The sequence below is a fragment of the Limulus polyphemus genome, unplaced genomic scaffold (assembly GCF_000517525.1).
Source record: "Limulus polyphemus unplaced genomic scaffold, Limulus_polyphemus-2.1.2 Scaffold4835, whole genome shotgun sequence".
Lineage (NCBI taxonomy): Eukaryota > Metazoa > Arthropoda > Merostomata > Xiphosura > Limulidae > Limulus > Limulus polyphemus.
This window is the reverse complement of record NW_013670445.1, coordinates 1-23,163: the sequence shown is the minus strand read 5'-3', so window position 1 is coordinate 23,163 and position 23,163 is coordinate 1. Positions and strand designations below refer to the sequence as shown.

General features: G+C 31.3%; 1 protein-coding gene across 5 annotated transcripts in view; it reads left to right on the top strand.

Annotated features, from left to right (window-relative positions):
- The window catches only part of LOC106471754 (N-acetylgalactosaminyltransferase 7-like), a 37,935-nt gene extending 23,336 nt beyond the window's left edge, over positions 1 to 14,599 (top strand). For all 5 annotated transcript variants that reach the window (XM_022400361.1, XM_013932377.2, XM_022400362.1 and 2 more), the window contains 4 exons: positions 1,067 to 1,285; positions 2,026 to 2,124; positions 3,303 to 3,428; positions 7,317 to 14,599. In XM_022400361.1, coding sequence (XP_022256069.1) covers positions 1,067 to 1,285; positions 2,026 to 2,124; positions 3,303 to 3,428; positions 7,317 to 7,454 — 582 coding nt within the window. In that variant the 3' untranslated portion in view covers positions 7,455 to 14,599. The remainder of the gene's footprint in view (positions 1 to 1,066; positions 1,286 to 2,025; positions 2,125 to 3,302; positions 3,429 to 7,316) is intronic.
- Positions 14,600 to 23,163: the final 8,564 nt, after the last annotated feature.

Below are 23,163 nucleotides of genomic sequence, written 5' to 3'. Positions count from 1 at the left end.
TAGTCTGTCAAACAGGACTAAGTTGAATCCAAATTTTAAAAGATAAAAGAAATTAAAGTTGTCTTATTTAGATACTTCAATGAATATACAAAACCATACAAAAATCTCTACATAAGTAACCAGTAAGTACTGAGTCAGTCTTATATGCTTATGGTTATCAGCCACTGTAAGACTGTATAGTACTATTCAGCTTAAATGCTTTTATTCAAACCTGAATTCATGCAACTGACAGGATTTCAACATTTGACTGTAGATAAAAGTTATTCTTGAAAAGATTTGGCTACTTTAGTAGTGATTTTTGAATAGCTTTGTGTATTCATCCCTACCTTGTTTCTGTACTTTTTAGTATTGTCATCTCTACATCATACTTAGTTTTTGCAGTTTTTTTATTTATTACTTATTTAAAGTGTCATATGCATTGAAATAATAAAATAACATAGTGCTTTGCAATCATAAGTCATGATCATGGAATACTATTTAGAATGTAAAAGTTTTAATTTTGTAACTTGGTTCATTTTAAGCACTTCATTGCAACATCACCAATAACAAATTGTTTTTCTTAAAATCTTCAAATAAAAGAGCAATGCAAGATAATAAAGTACAAAGATAAGTTTCAAATTTCATGTGTAAAAGACATTTACATTAAAGATGTTAACCATTTTTATTTTAGCCCCATTGTTCATTAATAAAGCATGTATAATTTGGTAATTTCTCAATGCTATTATTCAGTAGATCTTACAATTAAAATATATAAATAAATTTGAAGCCCAATCTATCATACTATTTGATTCACCATATAAATATGTTTTGAAATTTACCTTAAAAATCTTAATAGTTTCTTTAGCCCATTGTTCATTAATAAAGTACGAAAACGTAACTTAGTAATTTCTAAAAGGTATTCATTAGATCTAAAGAATAACTATAATCTGCAAATAAATATATGAAGCCAAATCTTTCATTTTATTCATTATATAAAGACATTTTGAAATTTACATTAAAGATGTTAACCATTTTTTTAGCCCATCTCATGTTTCTTGAAGTAAAATTGTTTAATTTCAACCCATAGAACTATAAGAGGGTTGTAGAGGTGTGGATGGATGAATACAAAGAATATTTCTACACTCGAGAACCAATGGCACGACAGTATGATGCTGGTGACTTGTCTGAACAATTTGATCTTCGTGAGAAGCTACAGTGTAAAGACTTCAAGTGGTACATGGACAATGTAGCATATGATGTGTTGTACAAGTTTCCATTGTTGCCTAAAAATTTATACTGGGGTGAGGTAAGTTTAATTCTTATCCAGTATTATAAAAGTTTATTATATTTCATCGATATGCCTTCTGGTATAAATAAGCCACACTTTATCCTGAACATGAGCAAGTTCTTATTGCTGCTTTAAATTTCTTCTTCAGAAAGTTTACATTTTTACCATTTGTAAGAATTTGCACAGCACCTGATGTTTTACCAGCATATTTACATCAGGTTTTCAGACATTTTTCCATACATTTTAAACATTTAGTGAGAGTTCATGTAAATCGTTAATACAAATAAAAAAAGTAGTCTCCACCAGTTGAAAAAGTTTTTTATTTGTTTAAGAGCAATTTTAGTGATTGTGAGTATCACTGAACATGCAATCAGAGAACAGATCTACAAAGATCAAAATCTTTGCTTTCAGCATGGTATTTTTCTATATTTTTGATGAATATTTGGCTCCTTGGGTTCCATGAGAGTATTTTTGTACAGAGGTATTCAGATAAAACACAGAGATTAAAAAATCATCCTACATTTCTAATGATTATACATTTTTATCATATTTTATTTTATGTTAAGTTCCATTTTTTTTAACACATCTCTAGGAAGCTGTACCTTCCATAGTAAGAGAAGAGTTTACATATTATTGAAATGATGTTTTTAATGAAGAGCATGATGACAAGCTAGATTTATTCATTGAGTATTGTTGATTGGATGTGTAGCATTGTAACAATAAAGAAAGATGATAATTTGTAGGATATTGTTGTTTAGGTACGCAGTATGTTAACAAGTCACTGTCTGGATACGATGGGATCACAACCTCCGTCTTCTGTGGGCTTGAGTCATTGTCATGGCTCAGGTGGAAATCAAGTGAGTACTGTATTCTCTGGAATCTTATTTTCATGTTAACATTTAAATATCAAACAGCAGGATGTTTTATTAACTTGAGAATAAAACTCAGCTGTTGGCTTACAAAGATGGCTGGCTGATATTGAGAGAAATATTTCACAGTTTTTCAATATATGTATACAAAGTACACCCATAATCTAGGTAAGGAGTAAAATATAGCAAGTTGATAAATCTATTAGACAGGTAATGATTTACTGCAACCTTTTGTACTTGGATCTTTTTCCTTAACTCTTGAATCAGGAATTTATGCATGAACTAGTAATATTATTATACAAGATTTTATGTTCGGTATCATCTAGTTTATATTTGTTTTGTTAAAAATGAATATTAATATTAAATCATTCTTTTGACACTTGAATATCCAATGTACATCTATGTGGTAAGTATTTTTTAATGTTTTAAAAAATTTGAATTATTGCAACTAGACCAATATATTCAAAGAATTTTCAACTCTGTACATAAATAACTTGTATATAGTTGTTGTGTGTACAAGTTAAAGATGATGAGCTTTACTGTCACTGGATATTTATATTAAACATCAAATTTCAAGTATTGGTTACGTAAGTGAAATTTTGTATTTTTTAACTGCGGGTGAGTGGTTCATAGAATGGCTCTGAGTTTTTTTTTCATGTACAAACTTTTAGCTCATAGCTCCATCATTTCTTGACTGATTTCAGAACTAATTCAGTTGATTTGTTTGACCATACCCAAGGCCTATTAAACTAATTTCCATAATAGAATTTCAGTATGAGGGTAGGCTGGTGGAGATGCTGATGAATAATAAAATCAAATCGGATATATGCGTGCCTCATGCTTGATATTGCTGGCACACAAAAATATAGCTAATAAAAAGGAAAACAAAGATCTCTTAGATTAATCTAAACTAATCCTGCCTGAAAGAATTTCAAGTGCTGCTGCTATTGAGGATTCCCTCTTGTTAGATGTTGTGTAGTTGTTGAAATATTTTTATTCATTTGTGTGTGTGTAAGTATATTTGAGTTTTCTTGGTTCATATATATGTTTGTCAATGCTGTTTCATCATTTCTTGATATATCTGTTTAAAAAGTATTTTGTTAAATTTAATGGTAAAGTCTCTTGTTTTTTACTTAAATTTTAAACTATACATTTCAAACTACTAGGTTTTCAGACTAAATGAAGAAGGTCAACTTGGTGTTGGGGAGAGGTGTATTGAAGGGGATATGCATCACATCAAACTTGTATTCTGTCGCTTAGGGACTGTTGATGGTCCTTGGCAGTATGATGCTGTAATTATGACTTATTTTATTTGTTTATACTTTATATTCATATTTTCATAGTTAATTCTTTTTTTTATTGTGGTTAGCAAAATTTTATTCATATTTGATTAATTCTCGTGTTGAGCACATTTTTTAAATATTTTTTTGGCAAACATTTGACTATTTAGAACATATATTCAATATATTTATACAAGGTTTTTAATAATTATAAAACACTTACTTTATTTTAACAATTTTAGTTGAAAAATAGTATTACCAAATTCATATGCACCCTGGAAATATGCTTGAAAAGTGACTTCCCATGCCAGTGGTTTAGAATAGTTGTTGAAAAATAAAGTATTTCTTATATAGCTTCCTTACATCATATGTTTTAAATAGTCATATACATTCAATACAAATGAAAGTTGCAAATATAAAATCTAAAAGACTGAGAATATATAAGAGCCAAAAGAAAATGTTTTTTTCTCTCTTTAAATGATGGCATATAATGCCAATTGCTAGGTTGTAGTTTACAGTAGCTTCTTCTTTTTTTAATGTGTCTCAAGATATGGAAATACCACAGAAGAATATTTTTATTGTTGTAAATTACAGATATACTGATACCAATATTGTAAATTTGTTTTAGGTTGATAATTGAACTTAGTGATAGTATGGGCTATCATAAAATACATCTACTCATATATTGTTAAAACTGATACTTAAAGAAAAATAACGGGAATTTAGGTAACTTGTATATTAATGTTCAATTGATGCATCATGTTTTACAAACATGTATTTTTAAAAGTCAGTGTTTTAAAGATGCATATCTTGCAATAACATTAATTGTAAAAAGAATTAAAATTCCATATTTTGAAATGTCAGTTTTAATTTTTTATATGTAAAAAGTATACCAACTTGTGAGGTTTTACATAAACTACACTTAAAAAACTATTGACAATAGGCCTAATTAAACAGTTCTTTATAAATGTCAAACCTATGATACTGAATGGTTTTTAATTTACTTTGCATTTACTATCCATAATCAGTGGTATTGACGATGAGGGAAAAGTTGTGTTTTTTGGTGCAATCATTGAGGTAAGAAGATCTTACTTCCATGGGTACATTAAAGTGAGTAAATATCACAGCAAATTAATGCAAGAATGGATAAGTGTCATTTCAATTGAAAATGGTCTGTAAATGTAAAAACAAAGAACAGGTTGTTGAAAATTTCTATAAGAAATATTGTGCCTGTTGTATAGTTTTGATAAATTTTAGCTATTGCCAATCTGCTTGAGGCAGCACTATCCAGCCACATCTGTAGAAAGAAACATATATCTTAGATCTCACAATTCAAGTCTGATATATGGTGCAAATTGATAACCATAATAAACACTGGATAAGAATCATCGAGCCTAAAATTATTTCAGCTCATTACTACAGAAGTAAACTGATAATTTTTCATCGTACACCATGTTAATACAACTGCTGTGTCAGCCTAACAACCTTTAAATATGGGAATTTTTAATAAATCCTGGAAAAGCCTTTAAGAAGTCCTGGAACCTTTTTACTTGAAAAGGATATGAACCATGGTATTGGCTCAGCCATGTATGGAAAGCAAAATCACTGAAGTTTGTAAAAATGAATGACACTTATTGAGAAAGACTAAACTCTCTGAAGTTTTTGGCTTTAAATTGGGGAAAAAAAACAGGCTTTTGTTCTGATGAAAAATTGACCATATTTTAAAGAACAATTTGTCCTTCTAAGCTATTATATGACTGGTGTTAGAATGAAACTTTAGTAATGTGTATAAAATGGGCCTTTAAAAAGCCATTTGGTCCCCAGGATGTTCATGTGAGGCATTTTTGTATAAGTGTGTTCAGGTCAATTACACAAAGTTTTAAACTTTACCTTACATTTCAATGAATATTTTTTGCCATACTGTATATCATCATTATCAGGTTAATGATTAGATAGTTATATATAAAAATCCTGTACTGTGTTCATAGCTTTCAGGTGTTCAGTACTGTTATTGCATTATTATTTTTTTAAAATGACACATTTTTTCATGTTACATCTAGCAGTACTTCTAATTTTCTTCATAGGGTATGTGCAAATAATAGAAATATATTATTATACAGTGCCTTGTAAAAGTATTAACCCCCCTGCAAAGTTTCCACATTTTGTTGCCATCTGAGCTTGCAATCATGAAACTTTCAAATGGGACTTTATATTTAGAATCTACATAATCTACTCCAAATTGAGAAAGCTAAAAAAACCTGATATTATGTAAGTAAGTTAGATCTTCAAAGAAAATTAGAAAATACTTATTGCATAAGTATTCAACCCCATTGCTATGGCAACCCTAAATCAGTTCAGGTGCAAACGATTAGTTTGAAAGGTCACAAAATTAGTGTAATGTTCTCTGTCTGTAAGTAATCTAAGTGTTTTAACTTGACTTCAGAGTAAATGCATCTGTTCAAGCCACAAGTCGCATAGTGATACAACAAACCAACCATGAAGACCAAGGAGCTTTCTAAACAAGTCAGGGATAAAGTGGTAGAGAAGCAAAAGTCAGGAGAACATTACATGAAAATTTCAAAGTTGCTGATTATCCCTTTGAGTATGGTAAAGTCCATCATTAAGAAGTGGAATGTGTTTCATACCACCAAGTCACTACCCAGATCAGGCCACTCTTCCAAACTAAGCAGCAGGTAAGCAGGAAACTGATTAGGGATGCCACGGCGAAGCCAACAGTGACTTTGAAAGACTTGCAAAGTTCCATGTCTGAGATGGGAGTCATGTTCCTACATCAACAATATCCCAGTCCCTACACAAAGCTGGCCTGTATGGGCAAGTGGCAAGAAAGAAGCCAATACTGATAAAGAATCATCTTAAATCTGGTATGTAGTTTACAACAAAGCATGTAAATGATACTGCAGACACGTGACAGATGATTTTGTGGTCAGAAAAAGACATAATTTAAGTTGTAGTTTGAATTTAAAATGTTATGTCTGGCACAAACCTAACACAACACATCATCCAGTCAACTCCATCCCAACTATCAAGCATGATGGTGGCAGCATCATGTTATGTGGATGCTTCTCATCAGCAGGGACTGGGAAGCTTGTCAGGATTTGGGGGAAAATGGATGGTGCAAAGTACAGGCAAATCCGGGCCTGTTTGAGTCAGCCAAGAGTCTAAAACTCGTTCAAACATTCACATTTCAGTAGGACAATGACCCGAAGCACAAGGCCAAAGCCACGCTGGAGTGGTTTCAAGAGAAGAAAGTGAATGTCCTGGAGGGGCCTAGTCTAAGTTCTAATTTTAATCCAGTAGCAAATTTATGGTGAGACTTGAAGATTGCAGTTAATCAATGATCTCCAACGAACTTGTCAAAATTGGAGTAATTTTGCCAGGAAGAAAGGCCAAACATTACACCATCCCATTGTGCAAAGCTAGTAGAGACCTATCCAAAAAGACTCATAGCAGTAATTGCTGCCAAAGGTGCTTCCACCAAGTACTGATTTACAGGAATGAATACTTATACAATCAACAAATTTCAATTTATATATTTTCTTTGCAAGTTTTGGTGACATCCAACCTCCTTCACACATAACAATGTTAAGTTTGATCATTAGAGTTTTGAATAAAAACAAGTTCAATAAAAAAGAGATTGTTTACATTATTTGTATTTCATCAAAATGTCACATTAGTGGTAGGGGTGAATACTTTTGTAAGAATGGTTCTGTAAAATCCTTTCTTAGCAATAATAGCAATTAATAATTGTTAAAAATGGCTGATTATTTTAAAAGTAATTTTATTTTAATTGATATGTGGTAACAAAACCTTGGAAATTGTTTCTTTTTATTGTTGAAAAGCATAAAATGTTTAAACTATTGTAATAACCATAATTTTCAGAATACGAAGATGCTTCACCATCGCCACCATCAGAAGTGTCTCCAGCTCACTCCTCAGAGTAGTCAACTTCATCTTCAGGAATGTAAAGAAGAGGAAGGTGGACAGAAGTGGATATTCAGAGAACTGAAAGTCGTCTAAAATTTGTTTAATAAATATAAATTACCAATAATTTAACATTAAAGACCTTTGTACTTATGTTTCAGAGAAAAAAAAACTGAATTCCATTTAACAAATCACAATTCTATGTACGGTGGCATCAAGTAAACATTTGTACACAAACTATTGTGGCATGGATAGTGAGCATTGAGAAGGTTCGTGTAATAATTTTCAGTGGGGATATCATTTGTATAAGAATAATTATTGAGTTTGTAAATTTTATTAAAATGAAAGTCCCACAATTATAGGAAATACTGAAATCTACAATTTGATATTGCCTTAATTTTGTATTCAGTGTTTGTTAATCTTTTTAATTTTTATAAATTGTAGATAATATTTTCTTTCTTTCTTGTAAAAAGAGAAAAAAAAACGAATATCAATGTGAACAAATATATATATAGAATGAACTTGGAAGGATTGGCTCAAGATCAACATTCCGGCACACTTGCATTTGCTTTCATCAGAGCAGATCTTTTTACTCTGTGTAAGTAAAATGATTAAAGACATTGTAACTGATAAAGCTTATTTCTTTGCTAGTGTGAAAGGTTTAACAGTACCTAAAATAAATGTGATGAAATTCATAATAGGTGCATTTTTTGCTTTAAATTTAGATTTTATGTTTTCAACAAACTTCCATTTCTTTATTAAAATTTTTTTTGAAATAGGGTTGTTACTCTGATGAACAGTATTCTCTGTAAGTTTATCTGTGTGAATTTTATTTACTTTTGTCTTTCAAACTTCATTTTATCTAAATAAAAAAAATTGCTGATTCTCTTCAGGTCTGAAAGCATGTTGCAGACAATTTTTAGCTTGTTCTTGCATTCAAAGGAAACTGGGTTTTGTTATTGTTGTGGTCACGCACAATCATTAGTGCTTGTAAGTAAATAACTCTACAAATGTGTCTCAAAACATTGATCCTGAACCAATCCAACCAAGGCAGTCTTGATTAAAAGTAATATGTGAAGTAATTGGTGCCTAATAGAATCATAAGAGAACAAAACAATTATTTTTGGAAAAAAAAAATATTAGCTTTTTGTTTTTTATATAAAAAGTATTAATGAAGAAATTACATTTATCATCATCTAATCGACTGCTTGTCAAAGTGATCTAAAGATATTTTTCATATGTGTTACATTAATCAGTTCAGAATTTTTCTAATGATTTTATTTAAAGTAGCATCAATTGTGTTATTTTTATTTAATTTTATAATTACATTTCATTTTGTTCTTTAAAATCAGACTGCACCACTTGTATTTACGTAGCATGAATGTTAAATGAGAACTGTCTTTATTGCAGAAACTACATAGTCACCACTGCTGTGACTTACATAGCTTGGATGTTTAAGCTTTCACAACACTCTTTATTACTGAAACACTATAATTGCTTCTACTGTGATTTATATAGCTTTGAGGTTTAAACTTTAACAATAATCTTTATTACTGAAATTTTTGTAATAATTTGTACTGTAATTTACAAAGCTTGGATGATTTAACTTTAACAATAATCTTTATTACTGAAACTCTTCTTAATAATTTGTACTGTGATTTATATAGCTTTGAGGTTTAAACTTTGACAACACTCATTATTACTGAAACACTTCCTAATCCCATGTACTATGTCTTTACTAGCTTGGATATTTAAACTATGGCAACAATTCTTTTTACTACAATCCATGTAATTATGTTGTGATTCTGTTATTCAAGTAACTATTTATAATACATTTATTGCTGAGTTATAACTAATCGAAAACTGCACATTTAATCTTAAATCTGGTCGAAGAGTTGTATAATTTGCACAAAATTGCTCATTCCTCATGGAACCATATAGTTGAATGAACATATCATGTTGCTAACACTTTTCTTCATATGAGATAAGCTGTTAAAACAACCTTTTGATGGTATATGCACATGAATGTATTCAGAATAAACAAAGAATACATACAATATAACAACCCTCTGTCTGGTATGCATGTATAATATAAATGTATTTAGAATAAAGAATACATACAATAAAACAACTCTTTGTCTGGTATGTACACATACTATAAATGTATTTAGAATATAGAATACATACAATAAAATAATCCTTTTTCTAGTGTGAATGTATACAGAGTAAACAAACAATACACAGAATAAAAACAGGACAATATTCTCACTCTATTATTTAAAGTATTGTGAATAATATCTGTCCATATGGAACCCATAGTTACTCCATCCAACAGTATATTGTTTTTTTTACCTGATACTTTAATAGTTTTCTTAAATGAAACAGAGATCTTATGAATTAATATGCTTTGTAATATGATACGAAACAAACTGTAGTCAATATGTTGTTCATATTCCATCTCCCAGACATGAAATGACAAAAGAAACTTTGTTTTTATATGTAAACTTGACTCTACAGAAACATCCTTACCTGTGCATATACTTCTGTAGACATTTTAAGAGATTTGTAGTTTTTTTGTTTTTTTGAACGAATGTATTGAGGGCAGATAGTTATGTCTCTGTAGAGAGATGTACTATTTTTCTATCATCTCTTCTTTCTTTTTTTCTTCTTCTTCCAAGCACTTTTCAATTCACTGCCATTCCTTCATTTCACAATGGATTAGTTTGAAACTTGTTAGGGCTATACCTTAGTCCAATATGCCCAGAAACCTTTTTAATTTTTTGATTTAGGCATTTTTTTAAGGATATTATGGGATCAAAGGTCAAACAACCCAAAGATATGGTTTGTATAACTAAGAACCTTGAAGTTCTGTGGTTTCATATTCCCCAAGTTTATTCTTAATTAGCTACCTAATATATATTTTTTTTTCATATAGTACTTATCTATTTCTTCATGTAATACAGAATTTATCACATCTCAAACCACTGGCAAATTTGAGTTTTTTAAAGGTTTTAAAGATATAATGGTAATATTTTTATACAGTATTTTACTTTGGTAGTTACCTTTGTTGTTATTTACTGTTCTTGATATACTACTCTTTTTTTTTTAATCATATGTTCTAAGCCAAATGCCCCCTGGTGACTCAGAGGTAAGTTTAAAAGTTGATTTTCAATAACAGTGGTGAACAGAGCACACTGGTCCATTGTGTATCTTTATGTTTAACAACAAACAAATCCAAGCTTAATGTTTTCTGGTGTTTCAATGGTAAGCTCGAGAGCCTGTAATGCTAAACATTGTGGTTTTATACCCATAGTAAGCACAACATAGATAGCATTGTGTGGCTTTGCATTTAAAAACAATCAAACCTTTCAACTTAAATTTGGACAAATGAATTGAATATCTGCCTGCAGGTAAACATAGTGACAATACAAAGTGTAATATTAAAAAGTGCAAGCAAATCCTTTCCACATGCTATAAGCACTACTGGTTTCAATTCTTCAAAATAAAGGAGATAATCAATTTAAACCCCTGGTGACCAATATTTTAAAGTCCATTTCTTAGTCTACTCTGTTAGCATAACTTCAGTTGAGCATGGAGAGTAATGCAGCGGTAATTGACCCCAAAACACAGCTTTGTGTAGATTCCAGATCTTGTAATACGGTGTTGGTTGAATAAAGCACAGCCTCGTGTAGATTGTAGAACTTATAATACGGATTTTAGCATAATGATTTTATTTTGACTGGCAAAAGAGTTTATAACATGCTGGTTATCTAGTGTAATTTACCAGCAATAACAAAAATTATCTGTCCTTTTTTTCTAGTGAAAAACTGGGGAAAAGGCAAAAATAACTTAATTAAATATTTTCTAAAGTTCTAAATTTTTTTGAACATTAGGATTAAAGATAACTTGGTTTCCAATGAATATGTTTGTGCTTTCTAACGTTGGTATGTTTTTAACCAAAAAATAGCTCTTGCCTCTTATGAATTACATTGAAAGCAGACTTGTGCATGTCAACAAAAAAAAAACAGGTAAATCTTATAATTTTGGAAATTACAGTTAAATGATATTAAGCTTTCACAGCATAGCCAAATGAAAATTTGAATAATCTAGAAGAAGTAAAAAATAATTTTGAAAAGTAGCAGTTTTCTGTTGAAATAATTTACATTTGGTATTTGAAGTAACATGAATTGTTGGACCTCTTACTTCTTTATACTTATGTTTTATAGCATTTAAAATACAATTTTAACAAATCAGAATGAACCTAGATGTTATGTGTACTATTTACTTTTATTTATTTTTACACGATATATTGAATTGTAAATGCTTGAAAAGAAACTTTTATAATTTATAGCATCAAATCCCACAAACAAAATACTATATTATGTTTATATTTTTCTTGCTTAAGCTACATACATAAAGCTTTTCAATTAAAAATGATTTCATGTAAAGTTTAGTTTTAATTGATAATGTGCCAATTGACAACTGTTATTTCGAATTCTTTAATGTCATATTAGTTTCAAAGTCTGAAGAGTATAAAATTATGGGTATAGATTTTTAAGTAACATTCCTTTTTTCAATTTAAAAGTATTTAGACAGAGAAAAAAATATTTTAAAATTAATTCTTGGTCATAAATTATATAGACCAAATAAATGCATTTACCTCATCATGGCATTTTAAATTGGGTATAGTACTAGATTATTTCATGAGAATAAAATCACAATTGTAACAAATGTTGTGTTAGCTAGGTTTTTATTCCACCTGCTGTTCAGTAATTGGTAGCATGAGTATGTACAAAGTTCTTCATATATTCACTGTAATTTGAATGTTATGTTTTACCTGTTTAGTAAAACATCCAAGACTGAATACTGTAAATGTTACAGTATCAAACTTTTATAATTTAACCATTTTAAGGCTCTTGCACATTCCTTAAAATTACATATGGAGTTGTATTTGATTGTTTTGGAGGATTTGCCAATTTAGGATTGCAAGTGCTTGTACTGATCTCTAAAATTTAAATGTTTGTATATGATGTGTAGGGATCCCTTCCTTATGTTATGTAGGTGTTATGGTCTGAAATTTTTAATAGTATGGGAAGTTTCTATATGTTTTATGTCCAAAAGGATTATTGACAAACCAAAATTTCTATTACGTTTTCTTTCTTGAATCAAATTTCTTATATTGTTTGAGAATCATTAACCATGATAAGTTTTTAGTTATAGAATAAGCTCTTTTAAAAATATTTCACATTATACTCACTTCTGATGGTAAAAATGTAGGATGACATACAATTTTGAATATATAGTTAGAATTCCTTTATATATTTATATGAAACAGTTAATATGTACCTTTTTTTTGTATGTGCTCAAACTTGTGTACTATCTCACTAAGTAAATAAAATCTGTTTAAATAAAGGACTGTTAGTCTGTGAAGTTAAAAATCATACTGATCCTGTGATAAAAGTATTTTCTGTAAGGCAACTGCTATTATCATTTGGATCCATGCAAATTGTGTTAGAGATGTCTTCAAAACGTTTTGCCCATTTCACTGACATATGCAAGTAAGGTATATTTTCTAAGTATCTTTCATTAGAAACTGTTAATGTTAGGGTGAGAAAAAATATAGTTTGTACCTTTGAATTTTTTTCTGTAACATGTGAGATCTGTTATGAGTGTTTCTGTAGTATCCATTGTAGAAGTTTTATTCTCAAAATATTTTGTGTGTGTGTGTATGGAAGCTGATTGGTTTTATTAATAATGTATTTTGAATTTGAAGAACAAGGAATAGTTGTTAAATGTAAAAGATTTTATTTTTATCTTGATAAGGTATTCTGCCATCTGAAAAAAGTACATTGAATTTCTTTCCTTGTATATGAGCCACATTTTTTCATACCTTGTTTTAATGTAAAATTTTTCTAATTAATATCAAGAATAACTGAGGGGCAATTTTGTGTAAACTGCTTAATGAAGATGTAACTTTTCAACTGCTTTAAAACAATTCCAAAAGTTGATGTCTAATTTTCCATGGAATGATATTGCCTCAAGTTCTGGGATCTTGATATCAAGTGAAAGTTAATTTTTTGTAAAGAAACCAGTGTAATATGATTTTATATAAATTTTTTTCTTTTTTATAAGAGCTGTATAATAAGCACAAAACATTATAGAAGTATGTTTCTCCAAAATAGATTTCATTCACCAATGCAGACTTAAATAAGTAATTCTTAGCAAAATCCTTTGGAACTGACTTGTTTGTTGTATTTTGCTTAAAATAGTTTTTGTCTTACAGTGTTTTTGAAAACTTTGGATTTGTTTATCATATGAAGGTATTTGTTTAAAATTTAACCACTGAAGCATTTTTTTAATATGGCAAGTTTACTTTTAGCAAATTAGTTCTAAGTTTAAAATAAAATAAAAAATTGTGTATTTTATTCAAGTGTTACAATGAGGAGTATATGAAGCTTACCCTTTTTAAACTAGTGCAGGTGATCTACTGTTTTTTTTTGTGACTAATTTACTTTTTATTATTTTAATTTTAAACAATTTTCATGTATAGTGTGAGGAATATTCAAATCAGATGAGTTTGGTATTTTTCTAAAATGATGTTGGATAACATTTTTTATAAGAATTTTCCAAAATAAGTACATTCAAAGCCTCTGGTGAAACAGATTTACTGGTACTTTAATACCTTTCCATGCCTACTGAATTTGATTTGATTCTAACTTTCAATTACATTTTATTTCATATATAAAAATAATTTTAATAATAGGATTCAGTCAAGATTGACACTAAGTGTGTACAAACAAGATCTGGTTTTGGCATCTTTTTTTTTCTTCTTCTTGCATGGGTGTATTATAGTGTGTTTCAGTGTTTTTATTGTAACATTTAAATAAATCTAATTATATACATGTACAGTTTTTTTTTCTTTTCTGAAAAAAATTTATAATCCAGTTTATGAACTGGCCTGATTATAATAATCAAGAATTTTTAACTCATCATATATTTAAACTGAAATGTTAAAAATGAGAGGAAAAAGCAACAAATAAAAAAAAATATAGATGTTTAGTGACAAACTAATTTCTTTTTTAGCAGCAGTACACAGAGTTTTGATATGTTGATTTTGTAAAATCAAGTAAGAATTGTATTTACATTTGACATCTTTGTCAGTACTATGTCCAGTAATAATTTATAGAAGTTTGTGTATTTGGATCAGTATATTGTAATAAATTTCAGTTTTCCTTGTGTAATGGGTAGCACCCTCATGGGCTTAATTGTTGGAGTTTCAATTAAAACTACTCGCTACACCAAATTTATGTATTTGGAGGATTTGTTGTGACTATTGGAGTCACAAGTCACTAAGGTAGTTTACAGTTAGAATAAAGAAATAGAGTCTCAGGCCAGCAGTGAACAATTATAATAACAATTATTACTCATTTAATTAACATTCCATAAAAACCAAACTTCATTCAACAAAAGGTAAAACGTTAAATGCTTTTCAAACTCAGTTAATCATTTAGATACTCATAACACCATTAATACACATTTTCCATTGATACATAAGGATATATTTCAACATAATATTTTATAGAGTACTTGACAATGTGTAATGGTGGTATAAGTAAATAATGAAATATATACATTTATATAAATATATCGTTTCAGGTTCAGCAACCATTCTACTAAATTTTGTCAAAATAACACAAATTTGTCAAGTTTTTTCATTTTACTTGGATCCTTACAGTTAACAACACTTTATATGGAATACATTAGCATTGTTTTTGCTTTTAAAACCTAAGGATGTTTTTCTGCCTTCAATAGAATAAGGACAATTAAGTAAATAATGGAACTCACCACCAATTTCATTTTGATTAAACAATTTATAATTTTTCATGATTCACACTGAAAATTGATTATTGTTTACAAACAAAAAATTATTCCTACAGTGGAATTTAATTAAACTAAATCTGTCTTTGTAATCCAGTTCAAGTACATAATTTTCAATTTTATTGACTATATTCGGACAGTTTAGCATTCCATTCTTGTATATCATTAAGCATTTGTTTCATTGCTTTTTTTATGTAAATAGCTGAAGATCCATCACTTTCGTTTATCCATATATTAGTCAGACCAAATTGATTAAAAATATCATCCATCATACTTATCCTTTGTGACTGGAAAGGGTCATTTGGGTTTGCTTGTAATTTCTTTAAAAGTTTATACAGAATGAGTGAATACTTTTTCTTTTTACTATTTATTATTCCACACCAAAATGCTACCATTCTCTGTAATGAGTTTTGGGGTACCTGTTTCTCCATAAACCAAGTTATCTGTACAACTAGTAACTTGTAATACATTTTGTAGAAATTTCCTATAAAAAATTTCTATTTGATTTAAATCTTCATAACCCCATATTTCTCAACCATACAGAAGTATTGAAAGAACTAGTTTATGAAAGAAGTCACATTGAATATCTATGGGTAAATTTAGTTTCTTTGTTTTCATGAACATGTCAAAAGAGTCTTTCTAGCCTAATTAACTTGCTTGGCAATAGCTTTTTTTAAAACTACCATGATAATTAAATGTAACACCTAAATACACGTATGAACCAACTTTAGTTTTGCTGGTGTCGACAGTAAGCTTCCATCACTTACAATAATTGAACAGATACTGTACTGCATTTTGTAATTCATTTGGAGATTCGACCATTACAATTGCAGCATCATCATAAAGTGACATGTACAATCTTAAATATATTTCTATATCTTCATCGCTGAAATTATTTCTTATGTCTTCTGACAATACATTTAATTCTATGTAGGTAGTTCCTGCTAACATAAAATTCAAAGTCATTTAAATAAATTGCAAACTATATAGGTGATAAATTTTCCCCTTGTCTTACGCCAACATTACATGTAAATAATACTGACTTTTTACCATTGAGAAAAATACATGCTATTGCATTTTCATATATATTGTTTTTAACTTCAATTATTTTACCATTTACACCAAATCTTATAAGCTTTATCTGCAGTAAAGATCTATCCATTAGATCAAAAGCTTTTTTGTAATCAATAAAGGCACAATACATTCTTTGTTTCCTATTCAAATAAATGTTAATAATAGAATTAAGTACAAAAATATGATCTATGGTAGAAAATTCATCATTAATGCCTGCATTTTCATCATCAAAGATACCTGTGGCCTCTAAAAAGTTTGTAATTCTATGGTTAAGGGTTGCTGTAAAAAGTATGCACAAGCAATTTAATAAAGTTGTACTTATATAATTTTCTGGATTATTTACTTGACATTTGTTTTTATAAAGAGGCAAAATTAAACCAAATTCACCAATCTGTTGATATTAAACCAGTATCAAGGATAAAATTAAATGAATCTGTTATGAATTTAAGTATTTCAGTTGAGTAATTTTTTATACATTAATTTCTTATGTAATTTACTTCACAAGCTTTATTGTTCTTTAATTTTTATCGTATTTTTTATTTCATCTTGAGTAAAATTATAGTTTAGAACCACATTTATAGAAAGATTTATTGTTCTTGGATCAAATTCGTTCTATTCTGTTTTTGAGTCATCCATACATTTATTACTTAGTTCTTTAAAGTGATCAGTAAATACCTGTAATGGGATTTCAGTAACGTGTTTACTTTTACTCTACATTTTTGTGTATAATATTCCAGTATTCTTATGTATTATTACTTTCAATTTTCTTAAACTTATGATTTTTTTTTTCATGTTTTTGATTTAGTTTTAACAACTTTTTAATCTTCATTAAATCAGGGTTTGACAAATCTTTTGTTTGGTTTATTATTTTTTTGATTATCCTCTTTTTTTTTTTTACACACTCCTACTTCTTTAGCTACATTTATAAATAAAGTACTTACTTTATTACATACAAGATCTAAATCTACTTGACTAGGATTTATTTTAGAGATTCTAAATATGTTCTAAAATTTTGTATATAAATTATACTTAATGTAAATTTATATAATTCTGATAGAGCAGCATCCCACTTAAATACAAAATCATTTTGTTTACACTCTATACCAGTAACTCTAGATTCTTGAGTTTCACTTGTACTATGTTGAATAACAATTTGAATAACAGTTTGGAAGGGTTAAGGAAATTTGACAGTGTACATCTGACAAACAAGTACATTGAACATCAACACTATAGTTTGAGATATAAGGAAATAGTGAATAAATAGTACAATCAATACGACTGTTACCATTTTTGTTATTATAAGTATATGAACCAAAACATTTATCATCCCCGATTCTTTCATTAACAATTTTTATATCACCAGCTTGACAAAATCCAACAATTTTTTTGCCATTGTTATTTCTATTTTTATCCATATTAAAATGCTCTGTAACAATCCCAACCTTAGAACAATTATGTTGCACATTTACATACTTATTATACTTTTTGAAACCAGTAAAATTTGCCTCTGATTCAGTATTTATGAAATCATTGAATACACCAGTTCTTCCACTACAATCCACAATAATGCATTTTGGTGCATAAAATTTACTTTTCAAGTAGATTTTATCCTTTTCTAAAGTCCCGCCAAACGTGCTTTGCCCTTCCAGCCGTGGGGGCATTATAAAGTCACGGTCAATCCCACAATTCGTTGGTAAAAGAAAAGCCCAAGACTTGGCGGTGGTGGTGATAACTAGCTACGTTCCCTCTAGTCTTTCATTTCTAAATTAGGGACGGCTAGCTCAGATAGATATAGTGCAGCTTTGTGCGAAATTCAAAACAAACCAAAACCTTTTCTAGATTATCAAAAATATTTAAATAAAAATATATGAATTTCACAGGGAATATATATAGCGCCAATAATACATTCAAAACCAGTCATTTTGTCAGATAAAATTAATCACAGAACATTTTCAGACACACTATTGTTACGACAGCATAAGTCGCGTGACACTGGAGTTTCTCGATTTACCGAGGAACCCCGCGAATGTCCGAGTGTTTGCTAGACGCGCTCTTTTTTTAGTATATAAGCCTGGCAGAGAAGCCAGCGATATAGATAGATAATTAAAGAAGCGAACAGTAGTGACGGTAAGTAAAGTGTGTGAATCACTGTGATTTATAGCGTGTATTATAAAAGTTATTAAGTGACGAGAACTATTGACTGTGGAATTGCTGTGCTAAAAGTTTGTATCGAGAAAGAATAAACTGGTTTAACCAAGAAAGGACTTGTATCGCTGAAGTTTCTCGGAAAGAATTTGTACTGGAAGTTAACAAACAAGTAGATACGTAACAGTATATTCAATGTTGAATATACAAGACTGTTTAGTGTAAGAGTTTATCAGGGCCGTGATTCTTTTACAGTAAGTGTCTGTGACTTGTTGGCAATAAATGCGAACAATAAACAGACAGCACCCGACCCACTTGTTTTAACATAATATATTCAAAACAAATCAAACTTATATACAAACACTCTTTACACTATAGCCTATAGGATATCACAGTTGTATCTAAGGCTCTAAATAATTCTCTTTTCTTGTCAACACAGGTTAGGTCAGTTACTTTAGAATCCAATTGACAAGACGAATTATTCTTCTCTATCTCTCTTGCTCACAAAATAATCTGCAATAAATTCACATATGTTACCTCGTGGGTTATTCCAGTCGCATCCAGAACTTTAAATAGTTATCTCCTTTTCGTCAAAGTCCACACAGACTGGTTCAATTACTGCAGAACACCCTTTGACAATGAGCCCAGCATGTCCAGGAGGTTAGGGCACTCGACTCGCAATCTGCGGGTTCGGATCCCCTTCACACCAAACATGCTTGCCCTTTCAGCCGTGGGGGCGTTATAATGTGATGGTCAATCCCACTATTTGTTGGAAAAGAGTAGCCCAAGAGTTGGTGGTGGGTGGTGATGACTAACTGCCTTCCCTCTAGTCTTACACTGCTAAATTAGGGATGGCAAGCACAGATAGCCCTCATGTAGCTTTGTGCGAAATCCATAACAAACAAATCCTTTGACAAGACAAATTATACACATTATCTCTATTAAACTGAGACTCACTTTAAAATGTCGCCCGTTAGGGCTAAACTAACAAGCACACAGTCTAACTTTATTTTTTCTGACTTGACTTGCACTCACTTGGTAGCCTATATATATATTTTTTACCCCTGAGGCTTCGAACTCTCTACAAACTACGAGACGCTATAATGTAACATTACTCATTTAAGGCAACGAGAAACTACAAAAGGTTCGAGGAACGTAACATCAAATTACAACAATTGAACTATACACACAAAACGTACGATTTTTACCGAGTTACGTAACGAAATATGTCATAACTATCATATCGTCTTTAAGATAATTACTTTTAACACTTTGATCATTAAATATTAAATCACTAAATAAACTAAATAATAACTTACACTAAACAGCCTTGTATATCTAACAATAAGCCCATTTTCAAGAAAACTATTTACAATATTTTCTTACAGTTTGTACAAAGACTGTTCTTAGTTCATAAACAAACTCTGCATCAACATTTGCAGTACCCTTGATGGCTTCATTATGGAAAGTGTAGTTCTGGAGGTACAACTTTCATCTCGTGATCCTTGCACTGTCGATTTTGCATCTCCGAATGTTTTCAAGTGGTTGATAGTCCGTGTGGGTGATGAACTCCTTCCAATACAGTATCCTGCTAACCCCAGGAAGGATCTGACTTGCTGCTTGGTCATCTGAGCATCTTGTATGTGGATTACCTTCTCCTTTCCCATGGCTATTTGTCAGTCACCCACCTTGTGTTCAACAAATTTCAGCACAGAATAGCCAAAGTTGCACATGGTCACATCTGCTGCCCTCACTCATTTATAAAAACGCTCTAAATTTCCTCAGGCGATCTTCCCATCTGGCCGTGTGAGTCAGAATGTCATACACATAATGCTTGATAATGGTGGTTTTGTGCAACACCCTCCTCATCATGTGGTAGAATATTGCTGCTGAGTTGACTAACCAAAATGACATCCTCTTAAGTTGGTAACATCTGTCTGGTGTCACAAATGCTGTCTTTTCCTTAGATCCAGTCTCCATCAGTATCTGCCAATAACCTCTACCAAGGTCAATCTTTGAAAAGAACCTCACCCCATCTAGTTTTGCCATGATAATCTCTGGGTTACCCATAGGTTTGGAGTCGAACTTCGTCACGAGGCTCATCTTCCAGAAGTCTATGCAGAAGTGGTTTGAGCCATTCCTCTTCTTCGCGATTACCACTGGTGACAATAAGCTGAATTTGAAGACTTGATCATTCTAGCTTCTAACATTGCTTCAACTTCCTGCTTTATCTGGTCTCTCATCGCATAGGGCTTCACCTTGCATGTATCCCTGGTTGTGGTCTCGATTTTATGTTGCACAAGACCTGTCTTGCCTGACCTATCTGGCACAGTAGATCCCATAGTTCTTTCTTCTGCTTGCCAGTCAGTTCCTCACTGATGTTGACATCTTTCCATGTCTCCTCTCCACCCAATGGAGTTGACTAACTACTAAGTAGTAGGTCTTCATCGTCTATAACAAAGTCACTGTCTTCTGGTTCTGCATCCATGACAGCCACACCTGCAGCATCCATTTTTGCCTCTTCCCTCTTGAAGTACCTCTTCAATGGTAGATCTTGCTCTTTGTATTCACTTTCACTTTAGAGTCCATTCTGTTGAGAACTTCCTGTACTGCAAAAGGTCTTTTATATTGCAGGGTGAGTTTGTTGTTGTCTGTGGGCAGCAGAGCTAAGACCTTCTGTCCGACCTTAAAACGTCGACCCTTGGCCTTCTTGTCATAAAAGTGCTTTTGAATGCCTTGAGCTGCATACAAGCTCTCTTGAGCAAGTTGAAAGGTCTCTTCCAGTCCTTTTCTGAGGTCTAACACGTACTGATATGTTTTCCTTACTTCTGACTCTTCTCCTGTCCATAGCTCTTTCAATATTTGCATCTTACCTCGTACTGTTCTTCCATACAGTAACTCCAAGTGTGAAAATCCTGTATTTACTTTTGGAACTTCACGATAAGCAAATAATACTACCTGCAAGAGCATGTATCATTCACGGGGTCTCTCTTGGTACATCTTCTTTGGTATGTTTTTTAAGACTCCATTAACTCTCTCACAAAGTCTATTATATCTAGGGTTGTACGGGCTGATACTGATGATACTGATGATTCTTTGCTCCTAGATGTCCTTCCAAAATCGACTCATGAGCCAACTTCTTCACTTGAGTCCGTATTTTGTTGGTACTATGATCTGTTTAACTTCTCCAGAATAACTGCCCTGATAGATTCAGTACAGCACTCCTTTCCAGTTCTCTATTGTGTAAGTCCCTTACCTTTTGTCTTGTGCTCGACTTTCTCTTTGGCACTGTCTTAAAGTTTCTGTAGTGAAGGGTCTTTCTTTTGCGCTTCCTTCAGTTCTTGCAGATCTATATTCGGGATGTCGCTTTTTGCTACTTGCAGATGCTTGATGTCTTGTTTGCTATTCTTTTCTTGAGCTCTAGTGATGACTGCAGATGCTTCATCCATCTTCTGTCTGTCTCGTTCCTCCAAACTTCTATTGCTTGGTATATTTTTAATCCCCAAGTTATAGATGGGTGCCTTCATACACATGGCCTCAAGGTCTTCCACCTTTATTCTTACTATGGAAAACTTTCTCATTTTCCCATCAATTAGCATACACAGATGTAGCTTACCTATTATCTGGCCATCAGATACTAGACTTATTCTCACTACTTCACTACTGCGCTCAGTGTTTCGTATGATCTTCACTTTCTTGTCCCCATCATAGCCTTGACCTACTGACATGTTGTGATTTCTTGTCACCTCTCAATGTTTATCACATGCACCAATCACTATTGGCATTATTGATCCATTTGCTAATTTGAGCTGACCATTAGTTATACACTGATCAATCATGGAAACGGCACTTTCTTTCTGTGGTGAATCTAACGTGTTTTCTTGATTCTGTTTCTTCTGGCAGCCATATCCATGGTGACAGTCACCATTTTCTTGTTTCGTACCAGCACCATCTTTGTAGGTAGCTTTAACTGCTTTATATTAATATTTCTGTTGTTGCTTGTTAGTGATGGACTTACACTCCTATTTATAACAAATATAGCATCTCTTCTCCCACTTGTCTGTTAACCTCCTGCTTCTGGTCAGCCATCACTGTTTTCGACTTTAACTAGTTATTTTTGGACTTGCCAGTTATACTCCCTTCATGGGCTTCCATATACTGTTCTGCCAGCTTGATCATCTCGTCCACGTCTTTTAGTGCTCTATCCTTTAGGAACAGTGACATGTCAGTTGAGCACGTGATAATGAACTGTTCACGTATTAGTAGATCTGCAAGTCCCTCGAACTAATTTCACACTTGGCCATGTCTATCTATCTTGTGAAGTATCGCCGAAGACGTGCCACAAACTGAAATACAGATTTTTTCTTACGTACCTTACTATATGTTTATTATCAACTTTCTTTACGTTTACTTATTAACTTACTAAATTATGCTGTCAATTAAGAACAATTAATATATTATTATATATTCGGGAAAGTATATTTCATAATAAGATTACTCGCAATTCGTCATTTATTTTATCTTCTTTATCCGGCATGTGAACATATAAACTATTGTCGAAATATACTAACTCAAGTCAATCTTATAGCCTGATTGTTTAACTATTGGGAGCTCAATTCACAATCTGCATGTCGCGGGTTCGAATCCCCGCCCCACCAAACATGCTCACCCTTTCAGGCGTGGGGGCGTTATATTGTAACGGTCAATC